The sequence below is a fragment of the Camellia sinensis genome, chromosome 2 (genome assembly GCF_055761805.1).
Source record: "Camellia sinensis isolate YWXY chromosome 2, ASM5576180v1, whole genome shotgun sequence".
Lineage (NCBI taxonomy): Eukaryota > Viridiplantae > Streptophyta > Magnoliopsida > Ericales > Theaceae > Camellia > Camellia sinensis.
In genome coordinates, this window is record NC_138962.1 from 53,233,715 (window position 1) to 53,252,367 (window position 18,653).

At 36.1% G+C, this 18,653-nt stretch overlaps 2 protein-coding genes across 12 annotated transcripts in view; one reads left to right on the forward strand and one right to left on the reverse strand.

Moving 5' to 3' along the window:
* The first annotated feature begins 243 nt into the window (after positions 1-243).
* LOC114268453 (uncharacterized) lies at positions 244-4,566 on the forward strand. 10 transcript variants are annotated; one of them, XM_082914420.1, is made up of 4 exons: positions 287-504; positions 694-978; positions 3,004-3,120; positions 3,211-4,566. In XM_082914420.1, the coding sequence occupies exons 3-4, from the start codon at positions 3,083-3,085 to the stop codon at positions 4,286-4,288; spliced, it is 1,116 nt and encodes a 371-aa protein (XP_082770546.1). In that variant the 5' UTR covers positions 287-504; positions 694-978; positions 3,004-3,082; the 3' UTR covers positions 4,289-4,566. The 10 variants fall into 10 exon arrangements, with proteins under 10 accessions (XP_028065435.2, XP_082770546.1, XP_028065431.2 ...); XM_028209630.2 differs by having other exon boundaries at positions 694-765; XM_082914422.1 differs by having other exon boundaries at positions 694-765; positions 3,004-3,100.
* Positions 4,567-4,934: 368 nt separating this feature from the next.
* The window catches only part of ESP (separase), a 34,485-nt gene continuing 20,766 nt past the window's right edge, over positions 4,935-18,653 (reverse strand). For both annotated transcript variants that reach the window (XM_082914419.1, XM_028209628.2), the window contains exons 9-27: positions 18,511-18,627; positions 18,195-18,416; positions 17,970-18,080; positions 17,728-17,865; positions 17,251-17,619; positions 17,066-17,155; positions 15,870-16,133; positions 15,650-15,773; positions 14,658-15,485; positions 13,093-13,327; positions 11,108-11,210; positions 10,029-10,229; positions 8,691-8,746; positions 8,364-8,593; positions 8,017-8,260; positions 7,318-7,720; positions 6,538-6,777; positions 6,217-6,304; positions 4,935-5,980 (exon numbers count right to left, since the gene is read on the reverse strand). In XM_082914419.1, coding sequence (XP_082770545.1) covers positions 5,463-5,980; positions 6,217-6,304; positions 6,538-6,777; positions 7,318-7,720; positions 8,017-8,260; positions 8,364-8,593; positions 8,691-8,746; positions 10,029-10,229; positions 11,108-11,210; positions 13,093-13,327; positions 14,658-15,485; positions 15,650-15,773; positions 15,870-16,133; positions 17,066-17,155; positions 17,251-17,619; positions 17,728-17,865; positions 17,970-18,080; positions 18,195-18,416; positions 18,511-18,627 — 4,581 coding nt within the window. In that variant the 3' untranslated portion in view covers positions 4,935-5,462. The remainder of the gene's footprint in view (positions 5,981-6,216; positions 6,305-6,537; positions 6,778-7,317; positions 7,721-8,016; positions 8,261-8,363; positions 8,594-8,690; positions 8,747-10,028; positions 10,230-11,107; positions 11,211-13,092; positions 13,328-14,657; positions 15,486-15,649; positions 15,774-15,869; positions 16,134-17,065; positions 17,156-17,250; positions 17,620-17,727; positions 17,866-17,969; positions 18,081-18,194; positions 18,417-18,510; positions 18,628-18,653) is intronic.

Genomic DNA, 18,653 nt, shown 5'->3' on the forward strand with positions numbered 1-18,653 from the left:
TTTATTTTAAAAAAAGCGCTGTTAGGAAAAGCGTTTTTAACACCCTAGAAGCGCTATTTGTAATAGCGACTTATTAATCAAAGTCGCTATTTGTAATAGCGATTTTACTGTTCACCTACTTTTACGCTCCTAACAGTGAAAGCGCGAATAGTAATAGCGTTTTAACTTAGTTTTGGAATTCCGTCAGAAGTTGGCCTAGTTTTAGAAATACGATACAAAAATGGCTTATATTGGGAAATGGCCCCAGTTCCACCATAACAAAATTTTCCTAATAAATCCCCCAGTTAATTTATATTTCATTTATATTTTTTTCATCATTGTCCTTTTCAAATTCATCCCCCTCTCTCTCTCTCCGCCTGGACTGTTCCCTGATGCTCACGATTACGGCCTATAATCAAACCCTAACTTTCTCTCTCTAAGCATACCCACACACACACTCTCTCTCTCTCTCTCTCTCTCTACAATTCTATCCAGTCGACCTCATTTGACCCCAAGAATCCCGTGGTACGAAGCTTTCGATTCTCATCTCTCATCTCTCTCTTAGATATATGTTTCTGTGTATGCATGGTTTCAAGATGTCTATTTTGTACTGTTTTATTAACATTTCTTTTTTATTTTTGTATTTCCCATATTAAAGTTTTTTTTTTTAATTTTAAATTTTAAAGAATTGAATAATTTAATTTTGGATCACAGATTTCTGGCTAGTCTTCAATCAAGGGCATGTGCTGGTGATTATATAGATTTTTTTTATATATAATAATTGGAGTGAGTTTACTTAGAGCTTTATATGATTCCTATTACTTTATATTCATTTTCTATCTGTCTCCTCGCGTGATTGTTTGCTTTTTCACGATGTTTCGTTTGTGGGTGTGACTTAGCTTTATCTCTGACTTGTCTATATATACTTACATATCTTGCATTTTGGGTCTCTACAACTATCAATTTATCTTGGATCTAGATTTTTCTCAAAAGGGTCAGGTTGGTATTGTTCTTTTCTTGCTGAATTATGCTTTGATTGCACAAAGATTTACAAAAATTTGATTCTTGATTTCTTGTTAGCATTTCAATAAGTAGTACTGTGCAATGTATGATACATTAATTGCTCATGCTGTTGGTGTGGTAATCGAGGATTATTTGGAGAGGTGTTCAAATTGGGTGGACATGCATGGACATTGTGATCTGAATATGTTTCCTTTTGAACTTTTCATGAGGCTTGAGTTTTTGGTTATTTCGATCAATGTTGTTCTTGAATCAATACCTGTCTGATGCTTATGTGGAAAATCTTTGGACTTTGATTTCAATGTCTCAATGAATTGAAGAGAATTTTGTTTTATATTGTACATTTCCTATTGAGTTATCATGCTTGTTCAAAATCACTAGTTTACAACATTCAAGGAAGGCAAGATGAAAAATTATAAAGAAAAAAATGGGTATATGGGAGAGATACAACTAGAAGTAAATAGGTAAACAGATAAATATTCATTATGAACAATTCTTTACAATTTTATTAAACATTACAAGTTTTTACTACATAATATTATACTTCTTTGAGAAAATAGTCATGTTGCTTGAATGTGAACGTGGAACTAGTTCCAACATGATTTATTGTTGCTATGTCTGTTTTATTGTACTTTGCGAAGCTTCGAGTAGCCCTTATTTCGTGTTTTTTAAAAGTTATATTCCAATAATATTTTAGAAAGGCCCCATCTCAATGTTGAAGACATGGGAATGTGTTCAAATCAAGCAGCATTGACATTTATTTCAAAATATCAGTAGTTACAAACATAAGACATGCATCAGGAGTAACTGAAAATTGGTTTCCAAGATGGATATAACTTCTTTGTAATAAGTGTTTGTGTTGGATAGGGATTTATATTGCTAAACTTCGTGGTGTGAAAACAATGTTGGACCCTTTTGATGATTGTCTTCTTCTTCTTTCCCCTTCTCTGTTCCTGGAATGTTCTAGATGATGTACTTCAAATTGTACTTTTAGGTAGGGCTGGATATTGATACCCCATCCTGTATTTGCAATGTATATGTTGGTGTTTGTGCTTGTGCTTGTGCTTGTGCTTGTTTAGCCTTCTCTTTTTGTTTTTTGGTCTGTTGGTGTAAATTTTGATTGCAATCGTAGTGTGCTTCATTCAGTGTGTTAGGATTTCTACCCATACACCAATTAATTATAAAAAATGTAAAATTGATCCACAAAAGCATGTTGACTTTTGTTGTTCATTATCTTCCAAGTTACATTTTCCCCTAGTGCTTTCATTCTCAGGTTCTTATCTTGCAAGCTTGCCTTCATTAAATTAACGTCTACTTCCAGGACAAAAACGTAATCTTATTTGTTTGAATCCAGGTTTTGGAGCTTGAATCTGTTTGTAAAATGAGCCAAGTGAATATCTATGTATTGTGATGATTGCAAAAAGCAAAGAACATGTGTGTTTTGTTGTTATATTATTTGTGTCATTTTTAGATTATTAATGCTTAATCAAACAATTTAAAGAGGGATGATTTTCCCCCATTTTGATATCATTGTCAACTCTACTTCAATAGAACCAGGTAGTGAGTTGGGGTTATCCTTCAGTAAAACAAAAACTGCTTCATCAATGGCTTTCTTTCTTTATGAAGCCCTTGTGTAGGGATTGAAAGATTTAATAATATTACCAAAAGATTCATTAATCAAGTGTCACAAGCAAAAATAACCAAATTGTTATCATCTAGTTTGCAATATTTATGGACAAGGCAATGATGGTATTTATTCTTCATACATTATATATGGTTGCTTTGCTGGACGATTATATGACTTAGGGTTAGTTGCAATTGATTAATCATGTCCCACATCCGTAGCTTAAATTTAATATACTTGAATGTAATTTTTCTTTGAAGTCTAAACTATTCTATCAAACTTGAGGATGTAGCCCTTCTGATTGATCTTGTATGCCATTTTAAACTGATATGTGAAAGGTGTAATATATTTGTTTTAATTGGTTCATTATTGCTGGAAAGGCTGTCATTTGATTCGCTCTGCCATTTACATGGGCTGTTGATGGTACATGGATGATTCAAGCAGCGGGGAATAACATACATGTGTCTGCTTTCCCATGCACGTGTTTTTTCATATTGGTAGATCTGTTCATTATGATAGCTTTTCAGTTTTGTTTTCTGGATTGTCCATCCGTTAAGCTTTAAACTCTTTTCTAAAATGATTTCCAGGTTTGATTTGGAAATGGCAAAAGGTACCAGGGGACGACGCAGGATTGCTTCACGACAGTACAGGCCAACCCCGTACCCATTGCCATCATGTAATCAGGATGTATCAATGGTCACGAACCCAAAGAAACATTCGAAAATTTTGGAGAAGAAAGACTGGGAAAATGCTACCTGTTCTGTATGCATGGAGTATCCCCACAACGCTGTTCTTCTCTTGTGTTCCTCTCATGACAAGGGATGCCATCCCTACATGTGTGGCACTAGTTCTCGCTATTCTAACTGCCTTGATCAGTACAAGAAAGCCTACACAAAAGTGAAATCAACCCATCATGACCAAGCCTCGCACAGGCCTGCTGATAATCCAATTGTGGTGGGCTCAGTTTCTAGTTTGCCTGTTGAAAAGCTTGAAGTAACAGAGCTTGCATGCCCTCTTTGCAGAGGTCAGGTGAAGGGTTGGACCATGGTTGAACCCGCACGGCAATATCTGAATGCTAAGAAGAGAAGCTGTATGCAGGATAACTGCTCATTTGTCGGAACTTACAAAGAGCTTAGGAAACATGTGAGGGAAGAGCACCCTTCTGCTCGGCCACGGGAAGTGGATCCTAATCTTGAACAAAAATGGACACGGCTCGAGCATGAGCGAGAACGAGAGGATGTGATAAGCACGATAAGATCGTCGATGCCTGGGGCAATGGTTTTGGGTGATTATGTGATAGAAGGAAGTCATTACGGGTTTGATTCAGATGAAGAGGATGATTTTGATGTGAATGTAGCAGAGAGGAATGAGGGTTTGGAACTGGGAATTGATAGCAATTTGGTTGATGTCTTTTTCTTATTCCATGCATTTAGACCAGCAGGGAATCTTGGTCAGAATAGAGGGATGCGTCGGCAGGAGATAGATTTGAACCGCACATTGGATGAAGTTGATGGGTTCAATTTGTCTGATCAGGACAGTGACAGTGACAGTGACGATGATCATGGTGCCAATGAGGGTATGTCCTTGGTTGGTCGTCTTCGTCGCCAAGGCAGGGTTCTACTGGGACAGTCGGGAAGGAGACGAAGGCGTAGAGAGGTTGGTTAGTGGGGGCCAGAGATAGATCTAAATGGTGATGAAAAATAATGGAATTTGGAGAAGATTCTTAGGTCTGTTAATTTAAGAGTAGAGAGAAAAAAAGAAATTATTATTTCCTTTACATTATTTTCTTTTAATCTGTGATTATTGGTTGTGCAGTAGAATGACTGGAAAATGGAAGGTGGAAAAGGCTGTTTTCCCACCGTTGTGCTATTCTTAATTTGTAATTTGTGTGTTTTATACTGTAAAAATTGTATTTTACAATGTTAAGAAAAACTTTGCTATAAGTATTTTTTATTTAGTTATTTTTTTTGATGTTAGTTGTTAAATAACTTTGCTGTAAGTATAGATCCATTCCTCAATCAATTTCAGTAAGATTTTGTTCCCAAAAATTTAATATCATTATGATTTTTTGTTTTTGTATATCAAACCAAAACTGAACACATGATAATTTTTTTGGATCTGATTCTGTCATCTACATGCCAAACGCATGATAATTTTTTTTTTCTTTTTTCATTTTCCCTTCCCTTTTCATTTCCCTGCACAAGTTCGTCAAATCCTTGATCCAAACAATGAAAACAAAAATCACCAGACCTGTAATAATTCATGAACAAGACACAAGTCATACCAAAGACAATCATTTTAAGGCATGCAATACAGGAAATTAATAGCTGCCATTTCTTCTGATGGACGGTAGTATACAAGTCATTTGCATCAAAGGCTCTGAATCACAAATATTTGCCAAGTCAAGATGATCCTAATTCTGAGGCAACATTCTCACCAATACAGAAAAAAGAGGACTCAAATAAACAAACCAATGGCATGTCCCTTACAATTACAATTTGTATAGATCCTATGATTTGAAGTACATACTCAATGGAAGATACAAAATGTCATATTACAGGAAGTAGAATACACAATACAACTTGTCATAACTCATTGACATGTCAACTATTTAGGCCAACAAATAATTTTTTTCCAGTATCGGCTGCAGAAAACTTGACGGCAAAATATTAACCAATTTCAGTGCAAGGAATCAGGAGGTTAAGCTGCACATGTCAACAGTAAAAGAAACTGGTCTTACTGGCAAATGGCTACGTCTTTGCACCCAGTTGGCAAGGCCGTGCAATGTAATCTCGTGAATACTGGACACAGAAGTGAAAGGATGTGAAGATTTGCAATTTTACAAATCTTTCTTCTTACTAATGCATGTTGGAACACCATAGCATACTGGTGATGCCCCGATCAAGAAAGGGAGTATGCAAGCTTCTCGAGCTTGACCCATGAAAGAACCAATCTTTGGTCTGTGGTTACAACAATTATTACAGATGCTATCATCAAAATTTTCAGGCATATTTTTTCTTGATGTTTTCTTCTTAGCATTTCCTTTAGTTCCGGTTATCTTCATGGACTTGAACTTTTCTGCAACTGAAGTGCATTGAACACAACCCGTGGAAGCAGTTGATCTTTCTTTCAACAAACAATCAAGCATGGCCTTGCCAAATCGATCAATGTCCTTGTCCGTCACTTCCCACAAATTAGCAACTATAACAGGAGAACCTGCTAACAGATAGCAGATAGGAGCACCTTGTGGAGCGTAACTACCATTCAAAGATAGAGATCCACTACTGCAACCCATCAGGAGAGTAGCGGCACAATTTTCAAGTTTCTGAATTTCATGCCCTGGAATATACTGTGCTCCTGAATCATGTACAAACAACCAATACTCAATACTGATCCAAAGAGAAAATATCTTGATTTAAATAGTGTAGGTAGAACAAAGATGAAGGCACTGCAATTAAAGGATATTTTTTAAAACATTCCCCCCCCCCCCCCCCCAAAAAAAAAAAAAAAAAAACTAATGTCAATATATACGGAGGATTAAATTATAGAAAGAGAACAAAAAGAAAACTTGTAACAGTTTTGATCAAGCATACCGCTTCCATGACCAAAATAAATGAAGAGATCATGGCTTCTCAAGGCTAAAACCATCTCTTCAATTGTGGGTGCAGTTCCTGCCTTTCCCTGTACAGCAAATCAAATATAACATCATTTGAAGAGAATTACAAAGCAAACACTAATATTGAATACACTCCAACATTCAATACAAAGCCCCACAAATGATTGAACAGGGGACACATTTATAGGCATGGATGTGAGCATATTGCTAATAAAGGCTTAAATAAGCACAACATAATATGTTCAGGTTTCCTTATCTTGATTGTTTTCGTAAATTAAAAACAATACTAGGGAGTTACCTCCAAGTTTTGATTTCTAAACCAATCCTCAAATTCAACTTGTGTGCTGCTGAGATCACCACCAGGATTCAACAAATAAAATGCATCCAGCGGATCCATCAATGGAAAGATTACAGGATTCCTCCAAACTTGCTCCTTGAGTTGGCAGCATCTATCAAGTGTGGCAGAGATGCTGCCGATAGAAGGCATGCGATAAACCTCCTGGTTCCTTAGTAACGGTAGATTTTCCCATGGAAGCATCTGCACAGATTAATCAGTTGCTATGAATGAAACCAAGTGTGCAAAAATGGCAGAATGAAAAGGGAAAAACAAACAAACTTTAGTTCTCTAATTGAAAAGAGTTACTTATGAGCTGTATTGTGTCCATATGAGCAGCAAGGCATCTTGTGACAACAAGCATTTTTTTGGTAGTTTTTTTTTTTTTTTGGTGGGGGGCAATTGGTCTCATTAATAAATTGAAGCATTTCCAAGAGTACAAAAATAAATAAAACAGAAGGGACTGCATGGAAAGATGTAGTTCAAGTCCCATAGCTTTCACGTATTCATAAATTTATTACAATATAGTTATAATTTACAATCAATAATACTTTCATTAGGGAAAACAATAATAAGTACTAACTCGATCACCTAGTTCAAAATGCTTCCAACTGAACGAGTAAATTCAATACCAAGACCATCCAAAACAGCATAAATATTACACATCATTGGATAATCTAAATCTGGAATAGAAATAAAAAGGAAAAAATTGAAAAGATAAGGAATGAGAAACTTGAGACCTACCTGCACATCAAAATCTAATACCAGAATTACTGGTTCTCTGTTTAGACACTCTTCCTCTTCAACTTCACGGGCTGCTTCAAGTATTAGTTTTAAGGCCTTCTTGGACAGACTTTCAACTCCATCACTTGTATCAGCATATGTTCCCCACCTCTCTTGATCACAATATCCCACTCCATCTATGAAACACCCTTTGTTCAGAATTAGCTGCAAAATGCTTTCTTCTCTTTCACAAATATGCTTAGCACCTCCTATAATAACTTTAATCAGGCTCTCATGTGCGTCCACTTTACATTTAACTTTCAGATTATGCATGAGTTTCTTTTGTGACTCCTGGTGCTCACAACCAGACCACTCCCCCAAAAGCAAGAATTTCCAGGGACCAAACCATGAGTCTTCCAAATCCCTGAGTCATGAAGGCATAAAATTGTGAAATTACCAGCTAATATATTATTTTGAAAAAAGAACCACACAACTAGTATTACATGACAGTAAAGACCTTGTTATGATCTGATTGCCTTCAAATTGCTGTCAATAAGACAATCTGTCAGTAGCTACTGATTACCTTTGATACATGTGACACATGATGTACAAGTTTGTGTAGATATTAAAATGGAGAACAGTAAAATAGCAGGAGAGATCAATCCGGTATGCATCGTATTGAAGGAAAGACCAAAGGATTTTGATGAAGGGAAGACCAACCTCAAAAATTTGCCAAGGCGCTGATCAAGACTCTTTCTCTGCATCCACCACAATGACCTGTTCTTTTTTGTATCTTCTAAGGGTTGCATTGACGATGATAAGTAATTCTCCTCCAAAATCAGTCTAAAGACTGGGGCTATGTAATCAACCACAGTAGAACCCCAAGGACAGTGCCAGCGTTTGACACAAATTTTGTCTTCAAAAAGAATCCCAGAACCAGAATTTGTATCATTGTCCGAAGCATCTGATCACATTATGCAATAAATTTTAGTGAATTGAACCTCCTAAACATGAATACAGGAGGAAGATTTACAACTTTTCCAAGTCAAAAATGGAAGAGAAGTTACCTTCTAAAATTGAATCCACAGGCAGAAGTATAACAACAGGTTGACTATTTGAATTCAAGCGAGATAATAAGATCCATGCATGAGGGCAAGAGGGATAATCTAGCAATTCGGTCAATAAATTGGCCAGAGTGCCTCCAAGCAAACTAAGACAGATAATTGCTGTACAAGGAAGGACCTGAAAAAATCTTAATACATATCCTTCAAGATCTTGGAACAATTCAGGTGCAAGCCTGCAGTAGGAAGAAACAAAAAAATTAAATACAAATTCATTAAGCTGAAGTGTGTTTTGAACCAATTTGCTACATTCTGAACAAGAGCAGCCAAAACCTGAGTAAATTGAGTGTTTCTGAACCAATAGAAGTTGAGCCAGTAAGACAAGAACCCTGAGTAAAAAGGAGGGGAAAAAAACACATGAAGTAATGGCAAAGCAAATATCTTTCATTGTCCATCAAACATGAAAAAGAACCAAGGAATACCAAGCTAGCCATGCTGCCTCACCAAACAAACAGGGAGAGAGAGAGAGAGAGAGAGATGAAAAACCAGAAAGCTCTAAAAAGCAGCACATAGAGGTCTGGTAGGAATGCTCCAAGGAGGTGATGTTAGCGGGTACGTAGTGTTAAGTCACCAGTTGTCCCAAAAGCTCAAGTTGTTAGGAAATGACGCCCAACAATATACATCAAGCTACCCAACACCCTCCCTCACATGCAACCCTGCCCTGCATGTGGGGATACAGCATTCACACATAGAGAATAAAGAATGCAAATGGGACCAAATGCAAGTTGAGAGACTAGAACCTAAGACCTCCACCAACGTGAGCTCTAATATCATGTTACTTACAAACTGTCCCATGAGATTAATTTGCTAGGAAATGTACCCAACAACGTATATCAAGCTATCCACCAAGTATATCTTCAAATGTGGAAATTTGCAATTCCCCCAAATGCTGACAATCTGCAGTCCCCCAAACCCTCTCTCTTCCATGTTTTATTATTCTAGATCCAAAAGTATATCTTCAAATTGTGATCCGAAAATTCTCCCAAGAGGAAGGATGAAGTAAGAAAGATGAAGATGATAATGGAGAAGGATGAGACAACATAGTGGTACTAGCCTACTAGGAAGTAGGTGTTTGTGTGAGGGTTGTGTCCAAAGAGAGAAAGTAAAACGTGTTGCTCTGGCAGATCAAAGTAGAGGGAGAATCAGAGTAGGTCATCATGTAGATACTACTTTAAAGGACGTTTTTTTTTCCTTTTCAAATATGCTTTAAATATGCCAGAGACAATTTTTTTAGCATTGGCACTAGAGCAGCCTTTGTTTCTTTTTTTCCCATCACTCTATTTCTATAAATGCATATCTTGCACATTTTTTTTTTTTAAAAAAAAAAAGGAAGATGAACAAAAATTAGTGGCCATGTGGAATCAAGATGTATCCAAATAACACTAGAGAAAAAGAAACCCAAGTTGAAAGCTCTTTAATGCCTTGTAATACACTAGATAAAGTAAATATTATTAAAGAGACAACACAAACAAATGAAAATGGTGGAGATAAAATCAATAAAAGAGAAGACATCCCAGAATTAACAGCCAAAACACGGACGCAGTTCTGTTTAGGATTGGTTTTGGACAGTATATCCAAACAATAGGCAATATCATAAGCCCTAAGGCATACCTCAACATCCATCGGGTCTTGAACTTTTTGCTTCCCTGTCATACTTGAAAAGAGCTGGTGGTTAAGATGTGTACCAAGAGAAGCTTGATGAAAATACGAAGCCCAGTGGCTTTCAGAGAGTGCTTTGCAAGGAGAGAGAGACGGAGAAAAAAGTTCAGTTGAGGCAGAAATTACAAAAATAGCAGCAAGCAACCGGGAAACCTGTTGTAATATCATGAATGGCCAGACATCAATCGCCAAAAACAAATGTTGAAAAAAAGAAAGAAAAATTCAAAGGGATTAATATGATATACTGAGTTGATTTCTATTGACTACAGCATATGAATTCTAAGGCATGAAATGACTTGAATTCAGGAAACCAAATGACTTTGACTCAGTGGCATTTTCAAGCAATATATTCCAGTAAAGTGCTTCTGGGTTGAACACTAGTATCGGATTAACATGTACTCCATTTACAAGTGTATAGGTATAGCATCAATACACCACCGAAGACCCACATGCATTACTACAAATTATAGTTTTTTTATTACTAGTTTTTGTATGGACTTACCCAAGCCATATTTGTATCTTATTTTTTCCTAGGTTTTGCTGTATCGGAGTACCAGTAGTACCATCTGTACCCATATCCGCGCTTCATAGTCTTCAACTTGCAACCATTGTAAACCTATTATTGTATAGCTTGAGATGCTATATGTTTTTGAAGAACAAGGCACTTAGGAGATTGAAACATTTCAGGATCATTTGGGCGATGCAATTTTAACCTTCTCTAAAACTTCTTTATTATTATTATTATTATTATTATTAGTATAGCAAAAACCTTCATTTGAAGGACTATGCACATCTTTTGAAAAATACTTATCTTCAAAGAGATGATCACATTATACATATGATTTCTATCAACCTTTAGGACTAGGGCTTCGTGTTAGAGAATTTTGTTCAGAAATTTCCTTACATAGCCTTGTTCTAATTGTTTGAGAGGTATCCTTCATCCTCTTTTTCCTCTTCAATAAAATTCAGTCTATTTTTCGGTAAAAGCAACAACAGCACCAAAAGAAAGAGAAGGTAAAGCAACGTTTGACCTTTTGGACAAGTACGGGAACCTCACGACAGAGAACAAAGGCTAGCATCAACAAAGATATGAGTCTTGGTATTTGAATGTGGGTCAAGTCACAACAATTGATCCTGAAAAACATAAAAACACAGACAAGAAAAGAACATGAATTAGTAAGACAAAGGCAACCTGAAGCATAAGTTAAAATTAATAAATAGTCATAGATTCAAGCTCCCGAATGAAGTAATTGCATTGATCTCCAAATATATCAAACCAAAACAAACCAAACCAAACTAAACCTTGTGTCTCCATAGATCTCCAAATAATTAGTGGAAAACTCTAGTTCGACAAAGGGAAAGGTAAAATAATCAATTAATGCCTACTTAGTTGCAAAATGTTGTCTTTGTGAGAAAGTACAACATCTTTCTTGTGTAACAGCAATGTTTAGACGCAATAGTAATTTTATCAATATATGCCTACTCAATTGCAAAATTTCATGTTAGTCTTTCATCAGACATGTACAAGATATCAATAATTAATGATAAGCTGGAATTTGTTTGTCCAGGTGAATCAAGTTTTGAAGGGAAGAAAGCAATTTACTTTCTCATTTCTATAAGTCAATATTCATCGGCTGCTTCGTTAGTTTTAGGCTTTTATTTAAAGAACAAGGAGCTAAAGCTAACATGCAAATATTACATTCCTGGGAGTAACACTAAGAGTGACACAAAATCATGTATGGAGTCTTTCAAATCAAAATAACCTTAGCACACATATGGATTTTCTAAAGTGCTGATTTCTACATGATACCCAGGTAAACTATGTCAGTAAATTATAACAAAATAAAACAAATGTTCAGACACATTTACATAAAAAGGGTGGATTGGGTGATGAAGATCACGGAAAGAAGAAAAAGAGTAATTCTAGAATTTCACATGAAGAACATTTAGGGCATCAAGAATTAAAGATTTTGAATAATTTTGAGTTTTCGTGTCATTATATTAGGTTTTAGTAATTAAAGGTAGAATGGTAATTCCAATAATTGTTGGACATGGGTTGTAGGAGTCACCCATGGGTTTTATTTTGGGTCAAGTTATTAAATGGTTTTATTATGTTTAAAATAATCTTAGTGGTCAAAAGTTTAAGTTTCCTATTTTGATATTGAAGTAGAATTAGAAGTCATAGTTGGTTTAGAATATTAATAGTTGGTAAATATTTTTAATTTCTAAATTTGATAAATAGTCCTTATAGAATTAGGAGAATCTTTAGCCTATAAATATATGTGTAATCTCAATGATTCAATAGCAGAGTTAATATTATGAAAATATGAGATTGTGTTTGTGTGATTGGCCTATCCCTTGTAAGGGTGAAGCACTTCTCTCTCTCTCTCTCTTTCTCTCTCTTCTTCTTCTTCTTCTTCTTCTTCTTAATCTCAATGATTCAATTGCAGAGTTAATATTATGAAAATTTGAAATTGTATTTGTGTGATTGGCCTATCCCTTGTGAGGGTGGGGCACTCCTCTCTCTCTCTCTCTCCCCTTCTTCTTCTATCCAGAAAGGTTACTGTTCACGTCACTATTCACAGTGCTTAGAACAACCACCCAACTGTCCCTAAACACTTGTGTTTTCATTCCCAAAACCCTACCTTTTTACAAACCCTTAAACTCCTATTTTTTAAATATTTTTGCAGCCACAAAATCCCACTAAATGCAACCCTATAAGTCTATTGTTGCTACTGCCAGTATACTTAAACTGGGCTCACTACTTGTAGGAAAGTAATCCCTACTCGTCCTACATCATTGGGCCAATGGCAAGGCTTTCCATTTGCGTCCTTGGAGGCACAAGTTGAAGTCACGAAACCAACCTCTACAATGGGGGTAAGGTTGCGTACATCTTGCCTTCCCAGACCGTACTTTAGTGGGAGGCTTGTGCATTGGGTCACACTTTTTACACATTTACACAGACAACATATTGTATCCATGGATACATAAATGTGTAGATGCTGTTTAAGAATACCTGGTATCATTGCAAGGGTAGCTCTTTAAAGTAAACCAACAAATGTTGTAAAGTATTGCTGCACGTTCAACTGCTAATGGATCTCCAGGGATATCCTTCCCAATCAAGTCAAGTAAGAAACTGAGTGGCACAGAAGAGTGTGCAGAAAATGCATTTCTGCTGACCAGCACAGATGAGCTTTGCAAAACTATTTCATGTGCTTCATGAATCTCACCACGAACCTCCAAGCATTTTCCTGCCCAAAAACTAAATCAGAAGAGATAAAAAGCGAGCGAGAGAGGCTGTGGAAGTCCACCCAATGGGTGTCAAAATCAAGTCCTAGATAGCATAAAAATAAGGGAACAGAAACAGTTTTAAACACAACTACATATTCATAAATATGAATTTGTGTGCATTTACTGTTTAGATACATATACACAGATTAAGGAACATGTGTATATATACACACAGGCACAACAAATAACCAACCATAAATATTCAATCATTTTCTCATACATCTATAGATATCACCAACTCAAAACAGTTGTTGTCCATAGCCAGCAACCACACAATTCAGAGTTATTGCAGAGACTGTTTCCCCTTTTCTCCATCTTTTTTTACAATCACAAAACTGGAAATAATACATTATATACCGCAACCAAGCACTTTTTAAATTAACAAAGGGTTAATCATTCTAATACTAGTTGCATAAAAGGTAAAAAATGTTTCAGTTGAAAAAAACACTATTAAATCAACAAAACAAAGAAAAGTTAAGGGTTACTACAGCAAGATTTCCTCAACTATAAACACAGAGAAAGAAGCACTTGCGCAGATGCACAGAGAGAGCTGTTTGTGCACATGTACCCCAATGTTATTTCAACATTTTTAGTGCTAAAATATTGGTGTTGATTAGTCTCCGGTATAATGTGTGCTGTCAATAACCGTATAATATTGTAACTTCACTAGCTGCTTTTCCATGAATATGAATTTCACTAGATGAACTAGCAGCTTAATAAAGACTCCTAAATCTGTTTCATTTACCATGTATATCCTTCCACACCCACCTTTTTTGTGATTGGTCAGATCGTTTCGACTACTAGAAGAGTTTAAGAAACAACAGGAGCAATAACTATAAACTGTCGGATTAGTCCTCTGAAATTTAGGCAAAAAAGTATATAATTCAACAAATAACTGAGCCATATCCCTTTATTCCAGGTGGAACTGGTCCTTTGTACAATATCTCTTCCAAGGGAACATAGATTACACTTCTAATTACCAACAACATACAACTATCAAACTAAACACGGGTTTTAAAAGGATATTACATCAAGAAGCTTCAATTTGATGTTTTATTTGGTTGAAAAGAGCATAGCAATGAGTTTTAAACAAAGTTATATTGGTTGAGTCAACACTCTAAGACAAATTATAATTAACAAAAATCATAATTTCAATTTATTCCCTGAAAGTCTTCAATTTCACTTATTCATAATATTTACAAGAGTATATTTTGTGCAATTGAATACTGAGTGTGCATGCACAAATAATTTTCAAAAATCAACCTAAACTAAATGTTTTAACCACCGCACCTATGCCAGTGAGGAGCCTCAGTGAAAGCTGCCTGCGGGCAAACTCCCATTTCATTCGCACAAAATTGTTTACACACCCAGATTCCATAACATCAATATGAAGACAGTACCAACACCTCATTTTGTTGCAAACACATATCATTTCACATCCAGAGTCTGCAGCAGAACTTCCAATTCCCAAGAGTGGGACTGTCTGCCCAAGGGCATCAGGAAAAGCAAAATGCTGTCCATTGTTTGAATATTTAGAAAGCCCTACCTGTACCTCACAGGGAATGCTTTCATTATTTCTCTGAGAATGATATTTGGACCGAGTCATTCTTGGATTATGCTCTGCCATCAAGCATTGTCCCTGAGGTAAAGGATTCAATGTTTTCTTAGTCTTTCTAGACTTTTTGGGTTCCTTTTTTGTTTCAGGGACATCTTTTTTGGTTAGGAACTCCTTGATATCTAAATGATTTGTTGTGCAGGTAAAAGAATTGCTTGCACAAATGCCAACCTCCCTCTCAAGAGCATCACAAGTGATTGTGTTCTCAGCACCAACTTCCTCAGGATTACTCACTGAATTTTTCCACTCAGAACGATTAAGTTTGTCTAAAGCTGATTTGTACAGATCTTCTGCATAACATAATCTTTTTTCAGAAACATTTGCTGTATTACTATCACGACGACTTCTGAATAAATCTCCCAGTTGCAGGTCAATGGTAACTTCCAAGAGCAATCTGCATTTCAAACAAGCAATGGCAGTACAGCTATCTGCTAGTATTTGCTTGGCGCTTTGAAGTTCCTTTTCTGCCAAATCCCATTGACGTTGCTTGCGGTACAGTCTTCCTAAGAAGTTCAGACGCACACAGTAAGTTCGACAGTTTCAGCATTCTTTCCTGTGAGTAAGAGGACAAAAGATACGTAGAAAAGGACCGAGAACAAGAGAGAAGGAAAGGGTTTTTTTTTCTTTTATCTTGATAAGTAAATAAAGAAAAAGTTTACTTGTACACCTAAGATAGAAGAAAATGCAACTTTGAAAAGACGCAACCCTTGGAAACCAGAGATGTTTTTCCCCCACAATAGAAGAGTTTCAGCCTCAGATCCATTTCCAATTAATTCATGGATAATTCCAACCTGTTTTAACCACAGTACTTAAATAACAGTGGTAAAACACACCAAAACCAGATTCAACTTCTGAGCAAAAATATTATAGGGATAAACAAGTCAAACCTGTAAAGTGCTTTCAAGATAGCACTGAAGTATATTCCATGGAGTAAGAATACAGCCTTCCAAGTCACATAAAATAGTATCATGAGACCAAACCGTTGTAGCCACTGAACTACATATTTCGAAAGTACTAAGATTGTAACAACGCTTCTGAATGATTTCCCCATTTTCATCATAAATTTCACTCTGCTGCTCTACAGAGTACCTAAATTTTTCTTGCAAGAGTTTACTACGCAAACGATGGGCTTCTTTTGCATATGAAAGAGCCTACAGAGTTGAAAAAACTCTTTAGAAAAGGTTATGTTACAACAACCAAAAAATCAAATGTTTCTAATGGAAGCCGTGTGACATACAGCACACAAATTCAATTAATTTTTAAATCTAATTATAATAAAAAACCAGTTTGATAACCAGAACGTAACAAAGAAAATTCTACCAGTAAGAGTATTGGCAATGACAGGTAATAGTGTTATTCAGCTGATATTGCCATGTCTCTATTCAAGTTATTGTATTTCTTTCTTCAAATGTATAAAGCAACTCAAGGGACAGTGCAGAGCTACACAGAAGGCTATTATAAAATTAAAACTTCTTGTACAACTGGTATGAAAGTAAAAACAACACTGCACAAAATGCATCTACATTTTAAACAACATAAAGAGTCACTCACGACAAAGAGGAGACAGGATAGTGATTAAATAGAGGAAATATAAATTTAGTGAGATACCCACACATATCCGAGCAATGGGATATGTGGGATACAACGTACACTAATCCAACACCAGTCCAAGCCAAATTTCTCATTTTTGCAATAGACTCTCTGTTCAAGATATGTAACTAAATGTCTAGATCTCATTTTCATTCATGCCGTTTAAATTACACCAAAAGGGGAATTAAGAAACATGCAAAGAAAAAGGAGGAAAGAAACATACCACACAAGCATTAATTAACCAAAAAATAGTGCCTTATAATGGCCAAAAAACAAGCAAAAGCCTAAACTATGTGCAAATTTTTAGGTATGTTTCATATGATAAGCCAAAAAACATCTAAATGCCCCTTCTTTTACATGATTTTAGGATCTAGGACCTCCTAAAAGACTTCTTGTTTGGTTTGGAAACCCGGAACCCAGACCTCTCACTCGCCAGGGATCTAAAGAATAAATGCATCGTGTCAGAAAATAATTCCATTATACTGGGAGTTACCTCAATTAGTTGTCCCTTTGAAATCATTCTTCCACACAAGTCGTGATAGAGATGAGCAGCAAGGAAAGCTGAACCACTGCAAAGAGGAACCTAAACAAGAAAAATCGCAACATTAACAGGTGAAAAAATACAGATTAACTGAATTAGCCAAAAACCAACTCTAATAGCTATTAAATAGATCTTACACTGGAGATAAGATCTGAAGCAGCATGCTTAACTTCATCAACTTTGATGTCTGATTGGAAAAAACCATTACTGCGACAAGAGCCACGGGAGATGTTAGTGAACATAAAGGAGAAGCTCTGGCGAAACCCTACTTCCAGCGGCCATGATCTGTTCATGCAACGTGCCCAGAAATCAATCGACTTGGAGGCTTCACCACAATGCTGTGGCAAAGTTGTAATGAATGCCTCACTCACAGGTGAAGCACAAAGGGCGTGACCAAGCCTTCTGTACTGCCACAACAAAGCCACACATTTCTCCAATGGAACATTATTCCTTTTAAACAATCTGATCAACAGCTCATATATGTCTGAGTGAAATTCGGTGCAACCCTGAAGATTAAAAAAAGAAGCAAGCGAAGGCAGTGAGGCAACTAAACTTAACAGTTTCATCTGAAAACTCCAAGCAAAATCTAGTCATGATAAGATTATAGAACTTACCTTTATCGATAACATATCAACAACATGATACAACACAGTCAAAATATTTTCAAAAACCATATCACACTGATTCTCTGCAAGGCAACAATCTGGTCTCAACCATAGATTTAGTGCAGCCTGAATATCTTGAAAAGGTCGCTGTTTGGCACCGAACCAAGCAAACATTAAAATAAATGGACTGTCTTATATAACTGAAGACATGTATTTATTATTTAATAATGGGGCCAAAAAAGATACAAAACCTTCGAGTTTGGTTCAGCCTCCTGGATACACAGTGCACGCAAGGAATATGCTACAGCTAATTGATGACGAACTGCAATACTCCCACAAGCTGCTTCACCATTCATGCCATTCTGAATTGGTAATTGGTTCATGTCAATCATGTAACCAAAGCCAGAAGGAGAAAAGGAATAATTACAAATTTGTTGAGTGGGGGGTGGGGGAGCAAAAAACTCAAGTTTACTCACCATTGTAGATATTGCTTCTGATAAACACTGAATACAATCATTCAGACCTTCAATTCCACAGGCCCGTAATTCCCTTCCTTTTGCAATAAGAATTTTAGATTTCTGTAAACAGCTATCATCTGAAACATACACTTCTGCTAGGAGGACAGCAATGATATCCATTTGCATCTTCTGACATAATCTTGGATTCAGACCACTCATTTCATTATAAGCTAAGAGCTCCTGCATTTTAAGCATGAAATGAAAAACTCAAAACTGGAAAAAGGAATATAAAAATGAGACTACCAAAACTTTAAAAAGTAAAAGTAAGCTAAACCTGCTCTAATAATACACCAAGTGACCTTTTTGACACTTTTGCAGAAGATGAGAGCAAAGAATATAAGGATGTGGCACTATGCTCTGTATCTGGATCTTTACAAAGCTTACATTCTATCTGAAAACCAAGTAAAAATCAGACAG

Coding starts and splice junctions, on each gene's coding strand:
- LOC114268453 (XM_082914420.1), top strand. CDS start 3,083: ATGTGTCTGCTTTCCCATGCACGTGTTTTTTCATATTG. Junction 3,121..3,210: donor GCACGTGTTTTTTCATATTG/GTAGATCTGTTC, acceptor AATGATTTCCAG/GTTTGATTTGGAAATGGCAA.